This window comes from Pseudonaja textilis, chromosome 3 (genome assembly GCF_049901715.1).
Source record: "Pseudonaja textilis isolate UNSWEBS1 chromosome 3, rPseTex1.2, whole genome shotgun sequence".
Classification (NCBI taxonomy): domain Eukaryota; kingdom Metazoa; phylum Chordata; class Lepidosauria; order Squamata; family Elapidae; genus Pseudonaja; species Pseudonaja textilis.
Genome location: NC_141992.1, coordinates 104,081,007 through 104,107,705, shown reverse-complemented (window position 1 = coordinate 104,107,705; position 26,699 = coordinate 104,081,007). Strand labels below are relative to the sequence as shown.

The 26,699-nt window shown below is 39.7% G+C and overlaps 1 protein-coding gene across 1 annotated transcript in view; it reads left to right on the top strand.

Moving 5' to 3' along the window:
* ADCY10 (adenylate cyclase 10) overlaps positions 1 to 26,699 on the top strand; it is a 199,667-nt gene that overhangs the window by 163,158 nt on the left and 9,810 nt on the right. The window contains 6 exon segments of the mRNA XM_087930379.1: positions 5,306 to 5,465; positions 7,404 to 7,608; positions 7,695 to 7,791; positions 19,688 to 19,803; positions 21,516 to 21,633; positions 22,392 to 22,587. Of these exon segments, the coding sequence (XP_087786505.1) occupies positions 5,306 to 5,465; positions 7,404 to 7,608; positions 7,695 to 7,791; positions 19,688 to 19,803; positions 21,516 to 21,633; positions 22,392 to 22,587 (892 nt within the window).

Genomic DNA, 26,699 nt, shown 5'->3' with positions numbered 1-26,699 from the left:
TTTGTTGCATACCCAGATATGGTGCTGCCTGCATTGACCTCAGCGTTGGTGAGGCACTTCGTATCAGGAGACCTTCCACCACCGTTTATTTATTTTATTTTATTTTATTTGTCAATTGTTTACAAGATAATAAGTATAAGTGTATACATAGTTATGAATACATGAAATGGGTACATATAAGAAAAATAAAAGAAAAATAAAAGAAACAATAGGACAATGACGCGGCATTTGGCACAGCCACGCGCGGCCAGCCAGGGCTCCTCCCTGCAACCGGAGACCGGCGGAGACACTCAGCCTGTCACCACCTTCCCTTCGCCTTCGAAGGCAAAGCCAATTCTTTTAAAAATGACGCCCTACTACTGGTATGACAAAGCCTCCCCTGCCCAAGAGGGCAGCCCAACCCCACGTGGGGAGGCGAATCTCCTGGGGCCACAGCACAGGATTGGCCCACCCCGGGAGAAGCACCCAGACGCCATCCCTGCCTGGCGCCGGGCAGAGCACGAAGAGCTTTGCCTGGGGCACCCAGCACAGCTGACAGGCGGGTCTTCCTGCCCGGCAGCAGAGCTCTCGCCAAGGCAGTGAGCGCCTCCCTGCTGGACCCTCTGCTCATCCCGCCAGAGCCAGGAGGGCTGGGCAGAGCTGGGAAAGCAAGCCACGGGTGTGCACCCACCTGCCAACCCAAAGAGCCAGGCCAACCTGAGCTTGGCTTCCTTCCCAAGTCCCTCAAAGCCCAAACCTGAAGGGGCCACTGGGATAGGCTGCCCGAGGCAGTGATAGCACCCACCCTTCTGTGGACAGGGAGGCGAGCCCATGGCTGGCTGCGGCAGCACGGGGAGAAGGGAAAGCAACAGTGGCAGAAGGTCTCCCAATACGAAGTGCCCCACTAACGCCGAGGTCAACATCCAAGCCATCGCCACCTGCCCGAGGATGCAAGGAGGGGGGAATTAAGTCACCCCCTAAAAGATGGCCTAGCCGTTTTTTCGGGGGTCAAAAAAAAAAGGCCCAGCCTTATTTTGTGAGAAACACGGTATTAAGAGTATCTTTTGATTGTTCTCTATTATCTCCACTATCAATATCTTCCCATCTTCATCTGTGAAAATTAGTTCAGCATTTATTGTATTTTTAATATATAGACAACCCCATTTTTGCTTTGCTGTGCCAATGAAGTATATAAATTACCAATTCTGGAATAGTCCAAAACTTGAACATGCTGTTTTTTAATATGTACCTCTTGTAAGCAGATTATATCTGATTTTAGTTTTCCTAATTTATTAAAAGTTCTTTTTCTTTCAATCCATTTATATTCAATCCATTTATATTTATTGATATTAATTTCTTCTCTTCCATTGTTTATATTTTATAGGTAGGATTATTGCTCTCATCATTCTTTGCTCTCTTGCTTCTTTTGGTTCTGTCTTCCTCCTGTTGCTCCTTCTTCTCCCGCCCTTTCATCTCTTTTTTCTTGTTTATCTCTTTTTTCATTGATCTCCTCCCAGTATTTACTTATTTTCCCTTTTCTCATTCTCTCTTCTTTTCCTCTGAAATATTTATCATAAAATTTCTCTGCTTTTTCTATTGAATCCAATTTATGTCTTTTTTCTTGACCAACAAGCTTTCTAGTATCAGCCATCTGAACTTCACTCCTTTCTTAATTAAAATCTTTGTCAAGAACTGATATTCTGTTCTCAAATATCTCACTCTTCTTGGTACTTGTTTTAAGACTGTAACCACTTTCCCTTTATATTTCAATGGGTCATCCCCTGCTCTATGCAGTATTTCTGTTTAATTGTCTTCTTAGTAAATCTCACATGTACTTCTCTAGGTAATTTGTCTCTCATTGCATATCTGGTGTACACTCAAAATATTTCATCAATTCCATCCATCATTTTTTTCTTTTGGCACCTCCATAGCTTCTGCCAACATTTCTGTCATTATCTCTACAAGGTTTTCTCCTTTTTCTTCCTCCACATTTTGAAATCTTAAATAAAAATCAGCTTAATCCATTTCCAATGAAATCATTGTCTTCCCCTTATCTTTTCCACTATTGTCAACCTGTAGTCAATTTCTTCTACTTTGCTACCAATTTAAAGTCCTCCTCTTTGGACTGCAAGGAGTGCCTGCTGTGTTTAGGCAATTGATCAATGAAACCCTTCATGAATTTTTATATAAAGGGGTTCTAGTGTATCTTGATGATATTTTAATCTACACGGAAAAGATGGAAGAACACATCAAGCTACTTTGTGCAGTCCTCACAAAACTCTTAGATGCTAAACTATATGCAAAACTCTCTAAATGCGAATTCCACCAAGAAAAAATTGACTATTTGGGGTATAGAATATCCCACGAGGGAATAGTGATGGACCCACAGAAAGTAAAAGCTGTACTGGACTGGCACCCACCGCACACCTGCAAACAACTGCAAAGCTTCCTGGGGTTTGCGAACTTTTATCACCAATTCATTCCAGCTTTTGCAAACATCGCCATCCCTATCATGAACTTGCTAAAAACAAAGAGGGGGAGAAACCCAAACCAAGGCAACCCCTTATCTGGACAATGGAATGCCAAGTGGCATTCAAGAAGCTCAAACATCTGTTCTCAGCAGAACCGGTCCTTAAGCACCCAGATCCTGAACTACCTTTTGTCATCCAAGCAGACGCCAGTGATGTTGCAGTTGGAGCAGTCCTCCTTCAAAAGAATGGAAGTGGACAATTACAACCATGCGCTAATACATCCAAGAAACTGATGGAAACTGAGCAAAGATGGGCCATATGGGAGAAAGAGGCATATGTTGTGCGGTGGGCAATGCTCACATGGAGACATTTCCTGGAAGTAAACCAAATCTCCTTTGAAGTGCGGACTGATCACAAAATCTGGAAGCCCTGAAAAATCCATGGAAACTCTCAGAAAAACAAACAAGGTGGGCTCAATATTTTAAACGTTTTAATTTTACTCTCAAATATTTTCCTGGGAGAAAGAACTTCTTAGCAGATGCACTGTCCAGAAAACCCCAATACAACAGCAAAAAGATTGAGGTTATAAAACCGATGATCCAACTAACCCAACTAGCAGCCAAAGTAATCACCCGGGCATAAGAGAAAAAAAAAATCATCCCTGACTGAAGACACAACAACATCAACATTTAAGGAGGCACTACTTAAGGACAACTGGCTCCAGGCTAACAAAAACACTTGTTTACTCAAAGATGGACTGGCTTGCGTAGAGAACAAACTTTATGTCCCTGCAAGCCAGAGAATGGACCTTATGAAATGCTGCTACGACTCCAAAATAGCGGGACACTTTGGGTTTGTAAAAACTCTGCACTTCATCAAAAAACAATTTTGGTGGCCGTCCCTCAAAAGGGACATTGAAAACTATGTTGCAAGCTGCCCACCTGGGCTGCTGCAAAGAGAAGACAAGGAAAATATCCTGGACTTTTACAAACAGTAGCAGACCCTTCTGCTCCCTGGAAAGACTTTATGGACTTTATAGTGGAGCTTCCCGAAAGTGCTGGAAATATTGTCATTTGGGTTGTAACTGATCTTTTTTCCAAACAGGTTCACTTTATTCCATGCCAAAAGATCCCAACTGCCAAGGCATTGGCAAAAATGTTTCTAATACACATTTATTGCCTTCATGGAGCCCCCCAATGGATTATCTCAGATAGGGGTGTTCAGTTCACATCCAAATTTTAGGCTCCACCCAGGGGTTGTCGTCAGGAAATCACCCCCAGACCGATGGATCGATAGAGAGAGTGAACAGCGTATTAGAACAATATTTAAGATGTTTTATCCAACAGGACAATTGGACTGATCTTCCTTTTGCAGAGGTAGCATACAATAACTCAGTCCATAGTAGCACAGGGTTCACACCATTCCAGGTAGCCATGGGCCAAGAATTCAACCCCATGCCAGAACTACCCACCAAAGAACCTGAAATCCCCTCCCGTAAGGAGTGGATGGATAACTTACAAGCCATGTGGCCAGTGATAAGATTATCTTTACAGGAAGCTAGCACAGTTTACAAAACTCAAGCAGACAAAAAATGTTGCGAACCTAAACCTTTCAAGATTGGGGACCATGTATATTTGTCCACAAAATTCTTAAAATCATTACAACTCTCTAAGAAATTAGCACCAAAATTCATTGGCCCATTCCCCATCTCCAGAATTATTAACCCTGTGACGGTAGAGCTTCAACTTCCAAAAACACTTAGGCAGATTCATCCAGTATTTCACTGTAGCTTGATCAAACCAGAGATCACTTCAAACCTCAGACACCCCCTTCCCACACCTCCAACCCTCATCATGGTCACATGGGGAACAACATTTTGAAATTAAAGATATCCTTGATTCACGCACTCACTGTGGATCCACACAATATTTAGTCGCTTGGAAACACGTTCCTTCCTCAGAAAACAAGGGGGTAGCCAAACAGCATGTAAAAGCACCCACATTACTATGAAAGTTCCACCTAAAATACCCTGATAAACCATCCTGAATTGCAAATGTAATGCATGATTTTCATTTTTTCCAGATAGGCCTATCTGTTTTTTAAGGAGGGCAGGATGTCAGATCTGTGTATCTGTCATTTCTTCAGTGGAAGAAGAAAAGTGGGGGAGAATGATAAAGAAATCCTTTCTTGATGTAACCTGAATATATTTAATCTTATATCAAATTTGTATAACCCACACATGATACAATGGAGGGAGAAAAGCCAGATGGCCGGAACCTATCACCTCTGAGAGGCACAGCCAGGAGATGAGAAGATCATAAAAATTCCACAGTGAGATGTGCCCTGGGAATCTCTGGAAAAGTTCATTCTAAAAAGGGGGTGGAGGAAAATTAGGTATGCCCTGGGAAACTATGAAAAAGATTGCTCTTAACAAAAGGGGTGGGGAGGAATTAACATACTGGCTTTTGTTTCACTAAATACACATCAAGATAAGGGGAGGGGTTCTAAACTCCCTTATGTATCCCTGTATGCCTGAGAGACCTCAGACGCTGCTTTGAACTCCTACATGAATTGTCTCACCTCAATAAAGGATTCCTTTTTTATACATTTTATACATTTTCAGAAGTTCATTCTAGCTGAGTGAATGGGAAAAGTTCTGTAGCCTGACAGAATTACAGCGGAATGGCTTGAACAAATGACTTGACTGATACACATCTTTCCCAAGCCAGCTTTCACTGTATGTAGTCACAGGAGGATCTTGGGTCTTTTAGCTTTCTCATAGCCAGTAAGTTGGGTGTGCTTGGGTAGATCTGATATTCTTCGTGCCATGTGAATTGTTGCTCTTGCTTTTACAGCAGGGAGAAGAGACTAGCAATTCTGTTCCAGCAGGGTCACTGCCTTTCCCTACTGTGGCAGCTCTTCAATCTGGATGTAGCCAGAAATAAGAAAACGTTCACCCGTTTGGCAGCCCTCATGCAGGTGAACTGTGCAGAGGAGTCTCAAGATGAATCTCAGGTATACTTAGATGTCTTTTCTGCCCTTGCAGACTATCGCCATTCTTGTTTTTTTTTTTTCTGTATACTATAGAGAGAAAACTGGTATCAAATGATACCTGACAATTCATGCTGTAGATAATTTTGTTTGGATTAGCACTCTCAGGGTTTGATCAATTGTTCTTTGATGTATAATGTATAATGATGATAATTAAAAATCATACATTTAATACAGCTGTCAAGTGCAAGGATTCTTGTGCACATTAATAACTGTAATACAGAAAAAAAGTACTCAGGTACTATCTAAACCAGGGGTCACCAACCTTTTGGACCTCAGGGACCACCAAACTCATAATTTTAAATCCCAGGACCACTAACTGGTTCTATAGGCATGGCCTAATTTGTGGGTGTGGCTTGGTGATCATGTGACTGGCTGGGCAATGCTTTTATGTAAATATTATAAATACTTATATAAATATTGAATTTTTTATTAAAAAAGAGCAACTTTTACCCAAAATCAGGCAAAGCAGGCAGGCAGATTGAGTTGCTCACAGATTCATTCAGAAATCTATCTGCCATCGGCTAGCTCAGTCTGTCACATAAAATTTGCTTGCAAGCAAACTCACAAAATTAACTCACAACACACAATGAATGTAAATATTGATTTTTTTATAAAAAAGAGCAACTTTTACCCAAAATCAGGCAAAGCTGGCAGGCAGATTGAGTTGCTCACAGAATCATTCAGTGATCTATCTGCCATCGGCTAGCTCAGTCTGTCAAATAAAATTTACTTGCCATAAGTCTGCACTGAATAATAGAACCTTCAGTCCTAAGGAGGTTCGGTTGTGCTTAAAAGCAGAGCCGAAGATCTAAAGATTAGCTAAAAAACAAGAAATGTAACCATTTCCTGCTTCCTATCTAATCTAAATCTCCCGGCACAGCAGAACAGCTGATGGTTGGCGGGGGGTGGGAAGAAAAATAGCAACTTAGCAGGCAAGTTTGCTGGGTAAGGAGTGAACAGGGAGGGTTCCTGTGGGCCCTGTCGGTGGTGCAGCCTTGTGTTTCCACACAGCCTGGATTAATTGCTTTGGGGGGTGTGCTCTGGGGGTGAGATTTCTCTGCGGCCCACCAAAATTTTCTCACAGCCCACCAGTAGGCCGCAGCCCACCAGTTGGTGACCGCTGATCTAAACTACTGTAAGTAATGGAAATAAACAGGTTTAAATTCAGATACGTTTAGTAACTTACACTGGTTTGCTGTGGATGACATTACTGCGCTAGTAATTAATTCTTGATTTTCTCATTATCTCACATTCTAACATTAATTTACTGCCATAAATTTATTACTTAGGTTAAAAAGTTTTACCTTGTTTTCTAAATAAAATTTTAAATAAAAAGAAACATAGTATAAAGAAAAATAAGAAAAAGAAATATAGGAAGAAGCAGCCACAATAAAACTAAACTCTGACTTCACAACTTTAGAAAAAAGACAGCAATGTTGATATCATCCAAATATATATTGAAAAAAGGTGCCACAGTTATATTCCCTAATGTTCAATGCTTTGTTTGCTCATCTGAATGTCTTGTGTAAGACAAAGGATATTAAGACCATTGATACAATCTGATACTATAAATGATTTACTGTGGGGATAGTGGGGGTTTTAAGTTTTTTGAAAATTCAACCATTTGTTTGATGCAAATTAATAAGATACTAGAATTCACAGAAACAAAAAAACACTGAGAAGTCCAGCAAAGTTATGTATACACTATTCTCATTTCAAAGATCATCTTCCAGAACTATTATTACCAATTTTGGCCTTCAAATTGGAGTGAGTGCCAAATTGTAAAAGTTCGAGGAAAGGTTCTGCAAGTTTCCGACTAAAGCAATACTAGATTCTTTCCACTAAAATATTCTTAATAGGTGCCAAAGTTCATTTGTGCCTTTATTTGTAATATCATAGATAATCTCATCCTATATGGATTTCTCCCTCTGCTATCAAATGATGGGTTGCCAACATGAATGGATGAAGTATGAGTTAATGGCCATCAAACGTAGTTCTCATCTTCAAGTTGTTGGAGGAGGGTTACTGACAATTGCTAAATTAGCATCATCATTGGCTTACATGAAGCTTTGTTTGGGGAACATGCTTTTAGCCATCCAACTGGGTAAGTTAGTTTGACAGTTTCTAATGCAGCAATTCTTGAGCTCAAAAGTAGGCAGATATTTTTGGACTGCTTTTTTTTTTTTTTAGGTTATCGTGCACACGAGTTATATGAGCAATTGAAGAGGCCTAACCTTGACGCTAATGTGCTCCATGACATTTTCAAAGCTCTTTATCTCAGCACCAGGTACTTGGTTGTATCTTTCTTTCTTTCTTTCTTTCTTTCTTTCTTTCTTTCTTTCTTTCTTTCTTTCTTTCTTTCTTTCTTTCTTTCTTTCTTTCTTTCTTTCTTTCTTTCCAAAAAAAGTGACTTTCAGAATAACAGAGTTGGATGGGAACTTGGAAATCATCTAGTCCAGTAGTCCCCAACCATTTTGGCTTGGCAGCCTGGTGAGGGAGAGGGGATAATTCCCTGTGAGTGGTAGGTGTGTGTGCGCGCAAGTGTGCATGCTTCATTTGTGTGAGTGGCGGGTGTATGCACCTGCTGCTCCCACAAAGAGAGCTTCACACGAGTACACTGGTTGCCACTTCAGCGAAGGGAGCTTCATGCAGGTGCGCGCCCGCTGGTTTAGGTTTTAATGATAATTGAATCTAAATTGAATTAAACAAAACCAATGTAGTCTAACACGGCATCAACAGAGGAATACTATGAAGATTATGTGAAGTACCATTTTATACTGAGCTGGTGAGGCTGCCCTTGGAATACTGCATTCAGTTCTAGTCAGCATAATAAAAAAAAAAATCACAATACAAAAAAAAAGCGATGGGCAGAAGCTTATTCTGAGAAATGTTCCTGACAGTGAGAACAATTAATCAGTGAAATATCTTGCTACCCCGAGTTATGTGTGCTCTCATTGCTGAATGTTTTCAGAAAAGATTGGACAACCATTTGATCAGGATAATATAAAGTCTCCTTCCTTAAGCAGCAGCTTGAACTAGAAGATCTCCAAGGTTTCTTGCAGCACTATGTGTTCTATATTAGCATACTCCAAATACACGTATCTGATTGGTCCACACAAACTGGAAGGTGATTGGGTAACTGAACTGCCATGATTGGCTCGTTTATGAATCAACTGCAATTGGCCAGGCCGATCGCGGGAGATTCAAAGAGCTGTCATTGGCTGGTGAGCTGCGAGCAATCCCTATATGAAGGGCTGCCACGGCTCCAAGATCTTGTACCGATCTATACATCTAAATAAAGAGCTGAAATGTCACTTTGGTCTCGAGTCTCTCTTTCCATGATCTAACACTACGATTCTATGATTTTTGGAAACAGAAACTAACCATACAGATTGGAGCCATATAAGATGATAAATTTTTATTCAGTTTGTGAGTCTGTAGTCTAATGAAATCTGTAAATATAATATTAACAAGATAACAGAGTTGGAAAGGACCTCGGAGGTCTTCTAGTCCAACCCCCTGCAGGATACCATTAGTATCCTTTCTCTAGTTCTAGAGCAGCCAGGACCTGGTTAGATAACCATATGTGTCCCCCCTCTTTCCTCCTTCATAATTCTTGCTGCAAATCCAAAATTGAGATTTGTTTTGTGGGAAAGGTGCATGTCACTGAAGTCATCATTGCCCAAAAGATACTCATGCAATCAAAAATCAAGGTTAAATCCATGTGAATTAAATCATACAACCATTTCTCCATCCCAATTTAAAAGGACACATATACCCATTTCTGATGTGGCCTTGAAATTTTGTCTGCTTCGGTCCCAGTAAGGGCAGCATTTTGCACATCTCCCACTGATAATATCCCCCAAAATGATAGGTTTTCTGAAAAGTAATTTACAAATAACTTAACAAGCAACAGGACATAGTTTTTACTTGATTAGCATAGTCTATTTACAGAATATAAAATAATTGAGTTGAAAGGGACCTTGAAGGTCTTCTAATCTAACCCTTTGCTCCAGGAGGACACCCTATATCCATTCTGGAGAAATAGCTGTCCTATCTCTCTTTTAATACTTCCTGTGATGGAACACCCACTCTGGAGACAAGCCAGTTGACTGATTAACAGGAAATTTCTCCTTAATTCTTGGTAGGACCACTCTGATAAGCTTCCTTATGTTATTTCTTGCCTTGCCTTCAGGTGCTTTGAAGAGTAGGTTGACCCCACCTCTTAACTGTGACAGTTTCCCAAGTATTGAAAGACTACTATCATGTCACTCCAGTTCTTCTTTTCATGAAATCAAACATACTCAGTTGCTACACCCAGACTGCAACTTTTGTCTTCCAGTCCCCTAATCATCTTTGTTGCTCCTCTTTGCATTCTTTCTAGAGTTTTATATCATGGTGACCAAAACTGGATGCAGTATTCTAAGTGTGGTCTTATCAGTGCAATATAAATCATTACTAACACTTGATTTTTATTTTTATTATTGTTGTTATTATTTCTTTTATTCATTAAACATGAAACTCAGCCACCTGAACATTTAAAAATGTATCACAAATATCATTGACTGGTACTGGTTGATATGGGTTGCTGTCAGCATCCTAGATATCAGCCAAGTATCTTCTTAAAATGTACAATGTTCTCAGTAGCGCAGTTTTTTGCAGTTCTGCTGGTGTTATTGCAGGAAGCTACAATTTCTTGATGTATTTTGTAAAACTCTTGAACATGGTACGTAGTGCCCTGATGATAATGGGTATCATTGTTGTTAGGAATGTAAGTCACCTAACAGTTGGGTTGGAAATATATAAATCAGGATAGACATTTTAATACTGACTTTGAACAAAGTCCTGCTTTTGATAAGAAAATTTATCAGTCTTTGATTGGTAGCTTATCTTATCTCAGTAATTGGTCAAGGCCAGATATAGCATACATTGTTAACCAATTAGCAAGGTTTAATGCTGAGCCAACTGAAAGGCACTGGCAAGCTGCTAAGCGTGTGTTAAGATATCTGAAACATACAATGCATTATTCATTGTATTTGGAGCCAAAAGATGAATTGAATTTAACTGCATATGCCAATGCAAGTTTTGCTACAGACATAAATACACGTAAATCTATGTTAGGTACTGTAGTATTATTAGGAAAAGTGTTGATTGGATGGAGGTCTATTCGACAGAAACTTCTAAGTTTGTCAACAATGGAGGCTGAATTGTCATGTTTATCTCTATTATGTACAGATTTAGTTTACTATAAGCAACGATTGATTGATTATGAAATTGATGTAACAGATTCTATTGTTGTTTATGAAGACAACCAATCAGCAATACAAATGGCTTCCAATCTTGCTGTAAAGACAAGATCAAAATACACAGATTTAAGACATTTAAATGTTAGACAATGTGTGCAAAGTAAGATGATTAAGCTGGAATACTGTATGTCAGAAAATAACATTGCAGATCATTTTACAAAAGCCCAAGGCTCTGTAAAGCATAAGGCTTGCTGTGAGGATTATGGACTTAGAATGTAAGGTTGTATATATTGTCCTACCCAAAGGGGAGAATATTAGGAATGTAAGTCACCTAACAGTTGGATTGGAAATATATAAATCAGAATAGACATTTTAATACTGTCTCTTTAAGGGAATGCTACAGTTTTAATTGGGTGTGGTTCCTCAAATGGCCATAAGATGGAGCCAGAAACCCGGTTTCCAAGAGAGTGTTTTGGTTCCTGCATTTTTCCCTATTGACTGTTACTGATCATCGTTATTCTTGGATTTGATGTAAGTCTGTTACTGAACTGTTTATGATACTGGACTTTGTTATTTGGATTATCCCTGGACTGAATACTGACTGCTATAACCGTGTATGACTTGGACTGTTTGTTGGACTTTGCTTAACCGTTTACTGGAAGTAAAACCCTACATTTTACTATACAGTGTATCTGTGTGCTGGTTGTATGTTATTCTTCACCACTCTCACTACGTCTCCCTGTGTGCACTCATTCTCCTAATGGGGAATTACCTCAACAATTGTTACATGTTTCATCCATAATCACATAGTTTCATTGGCCAGATTCCAATCTTTTATAATTTTTTCCAGTTCTTTTTCTTTGACTCCAGTGTCTCCTGGTACAGTGATATCAATAAATTGTATGCTTTGGTTTTCATCAACTGTGATATCTGGCATCTTGTTCCAAATTATGATCTGTCTGTATTAATAATAATTAAGTCATTATTATTATTATACACAAAAATGACAGTATACACAGCAAACGAGATAACCATGCTGGGTTTCATATCACAAATCACTAGTTGAACACTTCCCAAGTGTTTAGGACTGTGTGATGTATCAGCGGATTATGCGAGCAGATCCCAGTAAGGTGGCCTTCTGCAGCTGACCAGTGGTGATCTTGTCAGTGCCAATTGTTTTTAAGTTCTTGCCTAGGTCTTTAGGCACAGCACCCAGTGTGCCGATTACCACTGGAACCATCTGTACTGGTTTATGCCAGAGTCTCTGCAGTTTGATTCTCAGGTCCTGATATCTGGTGACTGTCAGCCTTCAGGATCTTCTACTACTGCTTTGCATCTTTTGGCTGCCACAAGTAACAGGGGGAGGAGGGGGGATAATGTCTGGGAAGAGAGCTGGAGGTGTTACATTCTTGTGTTGGGTAAATGAGGAGTTGGGGGGGAGTATAAATTCCTGCTCTTAGGTTTCTATTTCTCGCTTGGCTTTTCTTTTTCTGCACAGCTGCAAACCTTTATCAAAATATGCCAAGGTCAACGGACAGAGCCCTCATCACCACCTGAAGATGTCCACATGATCGTATTCAGAACTTTTAATTGGAAGAATCTTTTGAACTATGGGGGGTGGGAACAATTCCACCACTTTGTATATCTGATTTGTGCACCTTATTTCTCAGATTCAGAATTCTACTGATGTTACCACTTCATTTTCAGTAAAAGACATCTTTGCTCTAATCTAAAGAGTCTAAGTTTTCTTTCTTGAATTTTGAATGGAGCATCACCTGACAGTGACTTTTTCAAGTTGTTTGTCATCGATTCTGCTGTCACCAGGTATGGCAATGTCGATGATCCACACTTTCTTCTTCTCCACAATCGTGATATCCGGGGTATTGTGTTCCAAAACTTTGTCAGTCTGTATTCAGAAGTCCCACAGTAGTTTTGCATGCTATTTACAGAATATAAAATAATAATAATAATAATAATAATAATAATAATAATAATAATAATAATAATAATAATTGATGCTTATTTCACCATGGGATTATTCTAGATGGTTTACAACAATAAAATGAAAGAAATGAAAAGAGTGTAAACAAAAAAGTGTAAAATAATAGAACAAAAAACAATGAAGAAGAACACAACAAGATTACATCAGTATAATAACCAAAAAGATGGACAAAAAGAGGCTCTTTATACTGTCTTTCTACTTTATACTGTCTTTATACTCTTTATACTCTTTATATTGATCCATTCTAAGACTGCATTGGCTTTTGGGGGGCAATTGCTCGGTTTGTCAGGAATCAGTTTGTTCTCCCATTTGGTGCAGTTTGTCTCCCAGTTGATGTCAGAATAGCTAAAGTCTTCTATTCCTTGACAGCTTCACTAACTGATTAGGAAAAAGTTTATCTATTTTCTCTGGTTGGGTGTTCTATTGTGTGCACCTATGGCAATGTAATTCCTTTTTCCTTTAATCTCAATCCCAATGCATTCATTAAGGTTTTACCCTTTCCCCTCCATTTCTATAACAGTGTGGTTATTTCTTACATATAATATATCTGTACATCCTCTTTTGTTTGGTCTGTTTATTTTGAACAATTTAAATCTATGTTCCAGCCATGCATTTCATCCCACCAAGTTTTGAAAATGCCAACAATGTTATATCTGCCCTCGTGTACTAGGATTCGAAGTTTACCCTAGAGGCCTTGTGTAATTGGGAACCCCCGTCGAGTAAAGGACGTGCAACGTCTCTTGGGGTTTGTTAATTACTACAGGACCTTCATCCAGGACTTTGCCAAGCTGATGGATCCCGTCACCCAGCTCCTTCGCAAGAAGGTCTCGTTCCAGTGAGGGCCCCTGCAGCAACGGGCTTTTGAGGCTCTAAAAAAAGCCTTTGTTGCTGAACCTATATTGAGGCATCCTGATCCGAATCATCCATTTGTGGTCGAGACAAATGCCTCCAACATAGCTATTGGGGCGGTATTGCTACAAGCTCCAACGGATGGCGCACCTTTTTTCCCGTGTGCATACTATTCAAGGAAGCTCACAACTTCTGAGTGCAATTATACAATTTGGGAAAAGGAGTTGCTGGCCATCAAGGCTGCGTTCGAGACCTGGCAACATCATCAGGAGGGGGCTCAGCATAAGGTGGAGGTTCAGACGGATCACTGTAACCTGGAACATTTGTCCACTGCCAAGAAGTTGAACCAATGACAGATCCGGTGGTCGTTGTTCTTCGCTAGGTTCAACTTTTCAGTCACATACGTTCCCAGTGGACAAAATCGGAGAGAGGATGCCCTATCTCGTAAACCTGAGTACCATAGTCCTGAGGACCCTCTTCCTCCACGTACGGTCCTGCCACCAGAAGCTTTGGCTGTTATTCAGGACCCAGTGGATTTGAGGGCTCAAGTAAGAGAGGCACAGTGTGTAGACGCTTGGTCACAGCAAAGAATGGGGGAAATTGGACCTGACTCCCCATGGACTCTAGAGGAGGGCTTGCTACAGCAGCAAGGACTATTGTACGTACCCACCAGGATGCTTAGAGCCCTCATCATGACTCAATGTCATGACAATCCTGCTGCTGGCCATTTTGGCTACTTTAAAACTCTTCACCTCATCACACGGACTTTTTGGTGGCTGCGAGTCCGACATGATGTCTTTTCTTACGTCGCCTTGTATTACGTGTCGACAAGCGAAGGCTGCGTCGGGTGCGCCTCCTGGACTCCTTCAACCACTGCCGACTCCGGATAGACCATGGGGGACGATCTCCATGGACTTTTTGATGCACTTACCCTCCTCATCAGGTTATACGACGGTACTCGTGGTACCTTGGTACCGTGGTACCTTGGTGACATGCTCACCAAGATGGCTCATTTTATCCCTTGTTGGAAGTTGCCATTGGCCCGCACTACTGCCCAGTTATTTCTGCAGCATATTTTCCACTTACATGGTCTGCCGGACAGGATGGTTTCAGATCGCGGTGTCCAGTTTACCGCTCGGTTTTGGAAGAATCTCATGACGGCATTACGAGTGCAGGTGTGTTTGGCGTCGGCGCACCATCCGGAGACTGGTGGCAGGACTGAGAAAGTGATTGGCATCCTCACCCAATATCTGAGATGTTTTGTCAACCATCGGCAGAACGATTGGGTGACTTACCTCCCTTTGGCGGAGTTTGCCTTTAACAATTCGCAGGATACGTCTACTCGCGTAACGCCGTTTTATGCGAACGTGGTCTACCATCAACAATTTTTCCCCGTTATCAATTGTGGACTCCCCAGTCCCAGAAACACGAGAATTTCTCGAGGAATTGCAATCGGTTCACCGATTAGTGGCACAACAACTGGAACAGGCGAAGGAGGACTACAAACGGTTTGCGGATCGTTGATGTCAGGCGACGCCTCCGCTAGCTGTGGGTGACAAGATGTGGGGGGGGGGGGGGGGGGGGGGGGGGGGGGGGGGGGGGGGGGGGGGGGGGGGGGGGGGGGGGGGGGGGGGGGGGGGGGGTTGTTGGGGGGGGGGGGGTTTGGTGGGGGGGGTTTGTGGGGTGTTTTTTTTTTTTGGTTGGTTTTTTTTGTTTGTTTGGTTTTTTTGGTTTTTTGGTTTTTGTTTTTTGGTTTTGTTGTTTTGGTTTTTTGGGTTTTTGGGGGGGGGGGTTTTTTTTTTTTTTTTTTTTTTTGTTTTTTTTTTTTTTTTTTTTTTTTTTTTGGGTTGGGGGGGGGGGGGGGGGTTTTTTTTTTGGTGGGTTTTTTTTTTTTGTTGGGGTTTTTTTTTTTGTTTTTTGTTTTTTGGGGGTTTTTTTTTTTTTTTTTGTTTTGGCTATCCACAAAGCTCCTTCGGGTCAATCGCCCGATTAAGAAGTTGGACCACCACTTCATTGGTCCATTCCCTATTGAGGCGGTCATCAATCCTGGCGTGTATCGACTCACCCTGCCACGCTCCATGCGCATTCATCCTGTCTTCCACCGTTCCCTTCTGGTTCCTGACTCCCCATCGTGTACACTTTGTTCTCCCAGAGGTGCGACTTCTCTATTGGTACCCAGCGATGAGACCGCCGCTGATGACACGGTTGTCAGTGTTCAGGATTCTCGCTGGTTGAAAGGACGCTTTCAGTACCTCGTCGGGAGGATGGCAGATGGCTCGGAGGTTCTCTCTTGGGTGGATGCTTCCACGGTTCGTGCTTCGGACCTTATCCGGAGGTTCCATGAACACTTCCTGTCGAAACCGCATCCAGTTCATCAGACTCGGGGGAAGGGCCCTGCGGTGAGGGATAGTGTTGTGACTCCGAGACTTGAACCTGATCAGTCAGCAGATGCGGGTTCGAGCAATGAAGACGATCTGGCACTGAGATTCGAGCCTGCATTATTAAGTGACTTAGAGGGGAGTCAAGTAGAGGGAGAGGAGTTGGATTTGAGATATGAGCCTGATTTATTGGAGGATTCAGAGTCCACTCTCTCCCCTGAATCTACTTCCCTAATTACACCTCAGGTGTTAACTGTTAATCAGGAAAGTGTATCAGAGACTTCAAGCTGTGATAAAACTGCCGGATGCTGGCTGGATGCCAGAACTAGGAGAAGATTGAGACGTCAATCTCAATTAGAAAAGAGACGTCCAGCAAAGGATTAATTAATGCGACTGACACGCCCTCTCTTAGAGGATATAAGGGAGCGTACGAGTTTGTAACCTTTGCTGGAAACAAAGTGAATTTTGCCTTGGAAAGACTTGCGTCTGATTACTGCATTGTGATTTACGAACTATACAGAATTGCCGGATAGATTCTAGGAGGATTGCCAAAGGACTGTGATAACAGAGCAATTGAATCTTCCGTCTCTGGTTTTGTTTACGTAAAGTATTTGAACTCTGTAACTTGAAGTTTTCATCTGTGGATACAGGTGGGACAGAACAACTATGTATAGTAATGGGCCTCTGTGGCGCAGTGGTTAGAGTGCAGTACTGCAAGCTACTTCTGCAGCTAGCTGTCTACAGTTTGGCAGTTCAAATCCCACCAGGCTCAAGGTTGACTCAGCCTTCCATCCTTCTGAGGTGGGTAAAATGAGGACCCAGATTGTTGGGGGCATTATGCTGACTCTGTAAACTGCTTAGAGAGGGCTGTAAAGCACTATAAAGTGGTATATAAGTCTAAGTGCTAAGTGCTATAGCCTATCAATTCCTTCACTTTCTCCTTAGAATCATAGAATCAAAGAGCTGTAGAGGTCTTCTATCTAGACTAGTCCCAGACTGTTCATGGCAGGAGCTTTATATATCCCAGTCAAATGGTTGACCCATCTATTTTTGTAAACCTCCAGTTATGGAACATGAGCAACCCCAGGTGGCAAGCTATTCCACTGATTAATTGTTCTCACTGTCAGAAAATTTGTTCTTACTTCTAGGTAGGATCTCTCTTTAACAAGCTTCCACAATTATTTCTTTTCCTGCCCTCTGATGCCTTACAGAATAAGTCAATCCCCTCTTCTTTGTGACAGCACTTCAAGTACTGGAATACAGTTAGCTCTGTGCTGATACTTCAATAAGCTAGACATAGAGCTCCCTCAAGCATCACATAATTTAACCTCCAGACCAGAGGTGGTACTCAGCAGGTTCTGACCAGTTCTGGAGAACCGGTAGCGTAAATTTTGAGTAGTTTGGAGAACCAGCAAATACCACCTCTGACTGGCCCGTCCCAATCTATTCTCTTCCTCCTGAGTCCCAGCTGATTGGCTGGGTCTTCTTTTGTTGCCCTGCACAGGAGAACGGAGCTGGAAAGCAGGTAAGTGGGGTGGGGAGGGAATGGGATTTTGCAGTAACCTTCCTCCAGGAGTGGGGAGGGAATGGGAATTTTGCAGTATCCTTCCCCTGCCATGCCCACCAAGCCACATCCCACCCATCAAGCCATGTCCACAGAACCAGCAGTAAAAATTTTTGAATCCCACCCCTTTTTCAGACACTTAATCATGATTGTTGCTCTTTTCTGCACACATTTCAGGGTCTCTTTTTTGTATCATGACCAGAACTAGATGCAATTTTCTGATTGTCTTGACACTATCACTCTGTTGATGCATCCTAGCAGTTGCAGCACATTGCTAGCTCATAATTAAGTGGTGCTCCACTAAAACACCTAGATCCCCATCACAATTACCACTGTTAAGCCAGGGGCTGTTTATTTTATAACCTATGTATTTGGTTTTTCCTGCCTAAACACAGGACCTTACTTTTCTCACCACTGACCTACATCTTATTGGATGGAGCCCAGTGTTCAAACCAAGATCATTCTGGGTCCTGAGCCTATCTTCTAAAGTGTTGGCTATTCCACCCACTTGGCATCATCTGCATGTTTGATTAGTTCCCCTTCTATCCCATCATCTAAATCATTTATGAAGATGTTGAAGAGCACTGGATTGAAGACAGAACCTTAAGATACCCCACTGTCAGCCTCAAGATATCTTCTACATCTTTTCTGCATCTTCTCTGCTGCTATGCTCACTGCTTTCTTTCGGCTGTCATTAGCATTGGGGGGAGGGGGGGACTTGGAGGGGAAGAGAGCTGGAGGTGTTACATTCTTCTGCTGTGGGTAAGAAAGAGGAGGGGGTGTATAAATTCTTTTCTTTAACTTTCTATTTCCTTGCTAGCTTTCTTTCCCTTTGCGCAGCTGCGAAGTTTTATCAAAATATGTCAAGGTCAACGGACAGAGGCCTCATCACCACCTGAAGATGCCCACATGATCATATTCAGAACTTTTAATTGGAAGAGTCATTTGGACTTTGGGGGGTGGGAACAATTCCATTTCTTCGTATGTGTGATCTGCGCGCCAAATCCTTTAGATTCAGAATTCAATCTGTAGCTTCCACTTTGATTTCCAGTAAAAGGAGAACTTTGCTCTAATTCATGGAGTCTGAGTATTTCTTTCTTGGATCTTGAAGGGAGCACACACTGACACCCACTTCATATTTCACCCGTCAATGTAGTTGCATTGAAGACTACCTGCTGAGTGTGGTTGGTCAGTCAATTTCAAATCCATCTGGTGGTGGAGTCATCTTTTTCTTTTTCCCAAGCTTCAGTAACTAGGATTTATTTATTTTATTTATTTGATTTGTCAATCGCTTACAAGGTGATGGATATAAGTATAAACATGAGTAAGAATACAAGAAATAGGTACAAATAAATGGGGACAATAGGACAGGGATGGTGGGCACTAGGTCAGGAAAAGCAAGGGCTTAAATCTTAATGGGTGTCAAAGTATTTTAACTTCTCAGTGAAAGTGAAAAAATGTGTCTGTGTATAGGAGAGAGCCTCTATTTTAGCAACCTTTCTTCAAAATTTCACCCCACTCTGCAGTGAAACTTCAAAATAGTTTTCACTGACATCAGTGGGAGCTGTTTTAAGTTTCATTATAGTGAAGGAGTATTCACTCTTGGTGTGTTTTAATGTGATTCCAGGCATATGCAAACAAGACACATACTGTTGGGATGTGTTTTGCCCACTTTGGGCTTTGCTGCTATTCCTTCCTGGTACATTACATCAACATACTAGTCCAAGCCAAATAAGTCTTCAAGTTGAAATACATTTCTTATGTTGCTTAAATTGTGGATAATGTACATGTCTATAATATAAACTACATATATAAGTCATGCATAAGAGAATGTTTTTACATACATGTTTTTACATTGTGAATGAACAATTTTGCTAATATATTTTATTTATTTAGTTGCCAAATATATATCGCTGTCCATGTCATGTGTTTTGGTTTGATTCCCAGCACAAATCACAAATCCTACCAATAACAATTAATTAGTTGTTAGAGGGTTCATGTTTATATATAATGCTTACACTGCTGTCATCCTCAGGCACACACACACACACATGTTACCAAGATTTCACAACAAATGGAGACAAACCTTTTGAAAACCAGCTTCTTACAGCTGCATAGACATGTTTCCTCCTGCTTCTTCTTAGATATCAAGATTCTGTGCAAGTGTTAAGTTGCCTAGAAGATCTCACCTTTCGAGATGACAATATTATTGGACAGTCCCTCTTCATTTCAGGCTGTCTGAACATTATACTTTATGCTGGTAAGTCCTTTAAACAGTATCTAAAATGCATGTTTAAAATAAAAAAAAACAAATTAAAAACAATTATATCTACCTTTTAACAAAATGTTGTCAAGGCGGTGTGTCTGTACAATAATTAAAAAACAAACAATAACATAATAAAATGATAAAAAAGAATAAGAAGTTATACAATGAACTGAAGAATGGAAACAAGGTTATAGTGTAATAGAAGATCTTTTTTAAATCTGAAAAGCAATAATCTGTGAAAAGACCTGTCATATCTCACAGAATGACGGCTATAGATATTTGCTCAGAATTAAACAGTACTGATTTCAGTGGACTGACTTAAAGGGAAAATGTAGAAATGAGGCTGTGCTCCAAAACAGATTGCTCTAGGAATCCGCACCTAGGAGATTCCATGAAGTGGGCTGCTTCATGAAACCCTAAAAATTACTACTTGGGAGCTGCCTTTGTGCTTTATCAATTTACCCTAATCTCTGAACTCTCTTGTTCAGAGTTCTAAAAAATTTAAAGTCTACAAAATCACTTATACATCACTAAAATTAAATGTAATTTACATTATTAAGTATTCCACATAACCCTAGAAGGTAAATCACTATCAATGTTAACAGTAACATATAATCAGAAAAAAATCTGTTAAGGAATCCAAATTGTAACTTGTTAGCCTTCACAATCACCTGCTAACAAGTTTCACCCAATAGTCAGTAATGTGGCCAAGTCTTGGTCATATCCATATACTCCATATATACCAGGAGTTGAGATTGAAAGCTTTATTTCTTAGACACAGGATGAACTTGGGAAATACAATTTCAAGTGAAGTATCACCTAAATATGTAACTTTAATAGTAAAGTTACATATTATTTTAATATTAAGGACTTTGTGAAAATATAGAAAGGTCAAAAAAGTTCATTTTAACATTAACAAATTAGCCAAAGTGATTACCATCAGAAAATTTTGAAAATAAAAGAACACCAGTATGAGATACTCTCATCCTAGAAGAAATTCTCTCTTTTCACACTCATGGCAAATTAGGGTATCTTGCAGAATTTCCACTTGATCCAGGAGCAGAAAGACAAAAAGTTCCAAGTATCAGAGAAGAAAAGCTTTATTAATCAGATCCAAATATTTTGACATAAATTTTTCAAGAGCAAACCTTGAAAACTTGTTAGGCCTCATTAAAAAAACATAGCGTTTTTATCTGTTTCTCTTTTCTGATCTTTGACTTTTTGTGTCTGGCCTACTAGTGTTGTTATACTAGGGTCAAACCAAGTAATAATTTTATTGGGCACAACTTTAACCTCTTCAAGATTGAGTATGTTTAGGTTAAAGGGGGCTATAAAATAAAGAATGATGCAAGATAATTTTCAGCCATGCTTAGGTCCCAACAATGCAGCTTTATATATTTAATTGTTACTTTTTTCTGGCCTATTATCAAGATCCCAATTCTAAATATGCTTCTTTCTCTATATGCCCAGAGATATTAACATATTGCCAAAAAGGCATTGCAGATCTGCTGATATTTGCTATGCATACAGTATTACTAGATTCCATGAACAAAGAGTTGTTCCACTGAGTTTTTCTTCAAGTGATGCACTGTTACTAATGTTGATATATGTTATCTACTCTGTGCTATTGAACATTTGGAGATGTTCAACTTTTACTGGAATCATAGCCAGCGATACATGCTTAATAATGCTTTTTTTCCCCCTAGGATTTTGTTTTAAGCCATTTAAGTACTGCCAGGATTTTATTCTCGCTAATGAAACAAACTGCATACTTATGTCTCAGAACAACATCATGTTGAGCTTGTATTCTTCTCTGGCAATTTGGTAACTTTAATTTTTTGTAATGCTGTTATATGACATTATAATTTTTTCCTTTTTATGTTGTAAGATAGAAATTTATAGGTTGATCCATGGCTTACTGGAACTCAGTGTTACTGTAGGAGACTGCACTGTTCTTTATGGATGCGTGTATCTGAATCTTTCTCTGATCGAAGCAATGATTAGTGAAACATATTTTAAACTGTAACAGAAACGGGATTTTCTGTGAAAAAGTAATAAAGGGTTGATATAGAAAAGAAATTAATTCTCTACATGTACCCCACTTATTTCATGTGGTTTTTTTAAGTCATGAATTGCCAAATAATCAATTACACACTTTCTACTAGCCACTGGTGCACACCAAATTAATTAATTCTTATCTGATAGTAAGTTGTTTAACTGAATTTAATTAAATGAATAATTGAGTCAGCTGGAACTTTTTGTATTGTATGACAAAAAAAAATCTATAGTGGATTTCCAAAGACTAGTGTTGCCAAGACTAATGTTGTAATTCTAATGCTCAATCTTATAAACCACATTCCTATTAATTTCCATCATCCATTTCTCTTTTTCCAACATCAGTTTGTTTTTGGAGAAAATAAATAGATTTCTAAACTACCTTAAATATGGAAGGAGTGGAGAGTATAAAAATATCATACATTTTTGACCTTGATGTCCTTTCATTCTGAAAACTCATGTTTCTATATATATCACTAGAGAAGGGCTGACTCTCCTTCTACCTAACATGTGAGTTTATCATCTAGGTTTGCCAGACTTCAGCAGTGGGATAAATTCATAATACCATTTGAAAAAGCAAGGCGGTTGGTGAGGAGAACAAGCGCTTCACTCTGTTCTAACCATGGATTCTGTAAGTTGGTGGAGTGTGAGACTCTGTTATTAAGAAAATATATAGAAGAGAGGCCTGACAAAGTTCGTGAGATGCATAACAGGATAACAAAGGTGAGGAATTCAGAGATGGGTATGCAGAAATTTATTTACTTATTTAGCAATTTCTAGCAAGCACAAACAATGAACTGACAAATCAGCCCTCTATTTTCATAATCAGTTTCTAATTTCACCTAAAATCTCCTTTTTTGTTTTACTTAGCAGGTATTAAATGATAAGCATTATTATTTTAACAGCAACAAGAAGTTTGGCTTAGGATAACTAAAAATAATTATTTCCAATACTTCTTCTAAAACCCACAAAATTGGATTTTAATATATACCACGTTTCCCCCAAAATATCACCTACCCCAAAGTCAGTCCTAGCTTGATTTTTACATGTGTGACCAATACAAGCCCTACTCCAAAATAAGTCCCAATTAAGACCCCGTCCACTCCAGGATGCCCTGGATAAAAATTAAGCTAGGGTGGGGATGGGGGGGGGGGAGTTGCCTTACTATTTACCTTCAGACAGTTGCAGCCAGGCCTTGCGCATCCTGACACCTGCCTTCCTGCCCCATTTCTTCTGCAGCCAGCAGCCTTCCTGAAGGCCTCTGCAGCTGATTACATATCTCTGGATTGATCCAGAGCTCTTTTATCTGCTGCAGACGCCTTCAGGAAAGCCTTGCCAGCCACAGAAGTTCCTGAAGGCCTCTGACAGTGAAAAAAAGGCCAGGGATAACACACACAAGTGAGTCAGTGGATGACATCCCCCAAAATAAGACCTGGTGCCTTTTTTGGTGACAAAAAAGAATATGAGTCTTATTATGCCTATTATGATCCTTACCTTATAAGCTGGTTTTAGCCATTATGGTGACAGTGGTTCTACAATCTAAGGAAGGAATTGGGATGGCTTGTGATCCTGGTAATTTATTTATTTGGCTTTCCTATTTGTATAGTGCTAGAATCCAAATTATGATAATGTCTTTTTTAAAAATCCAGTATATCTGAATCAAAAGATTGGGAAAGCTCTTTCTATTGAATATCTGCTGGATAAAGACTTTATAGCTCAAAGGTAACTCTAGGGTGAACAGGGGACAAGGGTTTTGATTTATTTCCCGAAAGGGTACTGCTAATAAACTGCTCCTTGCTGTCTGTATCTTCTGTATTTCATTTTAGAACATAGAATAACAGAGTTGGAATGGACTTTAGAAGTTTTCTAGACATTCATGTGTCCAACCTCCTATTTATTCTGGACACATGATTATCATTCTCTTCTTGAAAATCTCTAGTGATATAGCACCCACAAATTCTGGAGGCCATCTAATTAATTTTTCTCACTCTCAGAAAATTTCTTTTTAATTCTAGCTTGGATCTCTCTTTAATAACCTTCCATCCATTATTCCTCATCCTGTCCCTGGGTGCTTTGGAGAATAGATTGGCCCCCTCTTCTTTGTGATACCCCCACGGGTATTGAAATATTGCTATCATGTTATCCCTAATCCTTTTTGCTAGATAAGACATCCCTAATCATTCATTAGCCCCCAGACTCCTAATTCTTCCTCTTTTCTGCATTCTTTCTAGAGTCTCAACATCTTTTCTCTATCATAACGACCAGAACTAGATGCAGTATTCCAAGTATGGTCTTATCTTCTAAAGTGTTGGCTATACCTCCCACTCTGTAAATTTGATGAGTTCCCTTTCTATCACCTCATCTGCATAGAACATAGAATAAAAGAGTTGGAAGTTGTTTTTTTAAGTTTTATTGATTTTAACAACAAACAAAAACACATAAAACATAAAACATAAAAACATCATCCTTTCCTTCATGAGTTTACAGACAATGTATCGGTTGGTTTACCACTTTTTTTTTGTGCATCCATTTCGTAGTCGCCATTGTAGTTATATTACATAATAGCTCATATTATCAATCAACAATTATATAGCCTGATATCATTATTAAACAATCATTTGACTATAATTTTATTAATTCATACTTTAATGAGATAACTATAATTTACTTAATTTATTTTATAACAAATCATAAAATCTTGCCAAGTTATCTTAATAAAATTTTATAAAGATAGTATCAAAAAAAGAGAAAAAAAGAAATGTATATTCATTATTTCCTAAGTTTCTAAATATTCTATTATTATATTTTATTATCTAGCCATTGATAGAAAAGGTCCCAAACTTCATAAAATTGTTTATCCTCTTGTTCTCTAATTTCAAATGTCAATCTACTCATTTCAGCACATTCCAATATTTTCTTAATAATTTCTTCCTCTGATGGTATTTTCTCACTCTTCCAATTTTTAGCAAATACAATCCTAGCCGCGAAAGAGTTGGAAGTTTTGTAGTCTAGACTTGAAGGTCTTCTAATCCAATACCCTGCTCAAGCAGGAGACTTATACCATTGCAGACAAATGGTTGTCCAGTCTCTTTTTGAAAGCCTCCATTTATGGAGCATTCACAACTTCTTAAGGCAAGATATTTCAATGGTTGATTGCTCTTTTGATTGGATGGAACTATTTTTTTTCCTTAATTCTAAGTTGCTTTTCTCCTTGATTATTGCCATCCACTGTTTCTTGCCTTGCCTTTTGGTGCTTTGGAAAATAGTTTAACTGCCCCTCCCCTGTCTTTGTAGGAGCCCTTCAAATATTGGAACCATGTTATCATCTCTCCCCTAGTACTCCTTTTCACTAGACTAGCCATACCTAATTCCTGTAACTGTTTTAGTCTTCAGCCCCCTAATCATTCTTGCTCCTCTTGTCTGCACTCTTTCTAGAGTCTTGACATCTTTTTTATATTGTGGTGATCAGAAGTGGATGAATATTCTAAATGTGGTCTTGCTAAGGCTTTGTAAACCAGTACTAGAATTACATATGATCTTGGTTCTATCCTTCTATTAATGCAGCCAGATTGCATTGGTTCTTTTGGCTGCTGCCACACACTGTTGGCTCATATAAGTGATTGTCCACTATGACTTCAAGATCCCTCTCACAGTTACTGGCATTAAGCCAAGATTCACCTAGCCTATAGCTATAAAGTTGGTTTTTCTTGTCTAATTGCAAAACCTTACATTTATTTATGTTGAATTTCATTTTTAGATAGGTTTTTTGTTTACGTTTGCCAAGGTCTTTTTTGGATCTTGAGCTTGTCTTCTGGGGTGTTGGCTATTCCTGCCAGGTTAGTGTCATGATGCGTTCCCCTTCTATTTCCTTGTCTAGATTGTTTATGAAAATATTGAAGAGTACTGGGCCTAAAATGGAACCTTGGGGTACCCCATTACTTCCTTCTCTCCATGTGGATGTAGTCTCTCCATTGAGGACTACAGGTTGAGTATGAATTGTCAGTCAATACGAATCCATCTGGTGGTGATGCTAACTCACATTTTTCTAGCTTCCTAAGAAGTAGGTTATTATCTACTTCATCAAATGCTTTACAGAAATCTAAGTATACTATATCCACAGATTTTGCTGGTCCATTAATTTATTTACTAATTCACTTTGCTGAAAAATGCAATAACATTTGTTTGGCATGATTTGTTTTTTGATGAACCATGTTGGCTACTGGTGTTCACAGATTTGTTGCTTGATTATCTTTTCCAAGATCTTCCGAGATGATTGGTCTGTAATTTCCTATATCTATTTTTTAACCTTTTTTTGAAGATGTGGGAACCACGTCAGCTCTTTTCTAGTCCTCTAAGTGCTCTAAGACAGGGGTGGGATACAACAGGGTTAACTACTGGTTTGGGATTTACGAGGTTCGGTGATTTATGATGTGTTTCGCTATACGCTGCGAGCGGGCAGCTGTAATCATCGCCTGTAAATCGTCATCAGCACGCTGAGTACAGAGAAGCAGCCTTTGAAACAGCCCTCTTTTCCTGCTTTTTAAACTGCAGCTGTGCCTCATTCGGCAGCTGAAGTTGAAAAATCAGGAAATAAAGATCAGGTAAGAGCCCAGGTGGGTGGGTGGGCAAAAACATCAGCAGACATAGAACCGGTTCTATGTCTGCTGCTCTTCAGAGTTACTGGTTCTACAGAGGTAGACAGAATCGGTAGAAATCCACCCCTGCTCTAAGAACTTTGAAAGATGTGTTTCAGTGGTTCTGAAATCACATCAGTTTCATCCTTTTGTATAAAAACATTCTTTCACAAAAAATGAATTTTAAGCATTTCTGCTTTT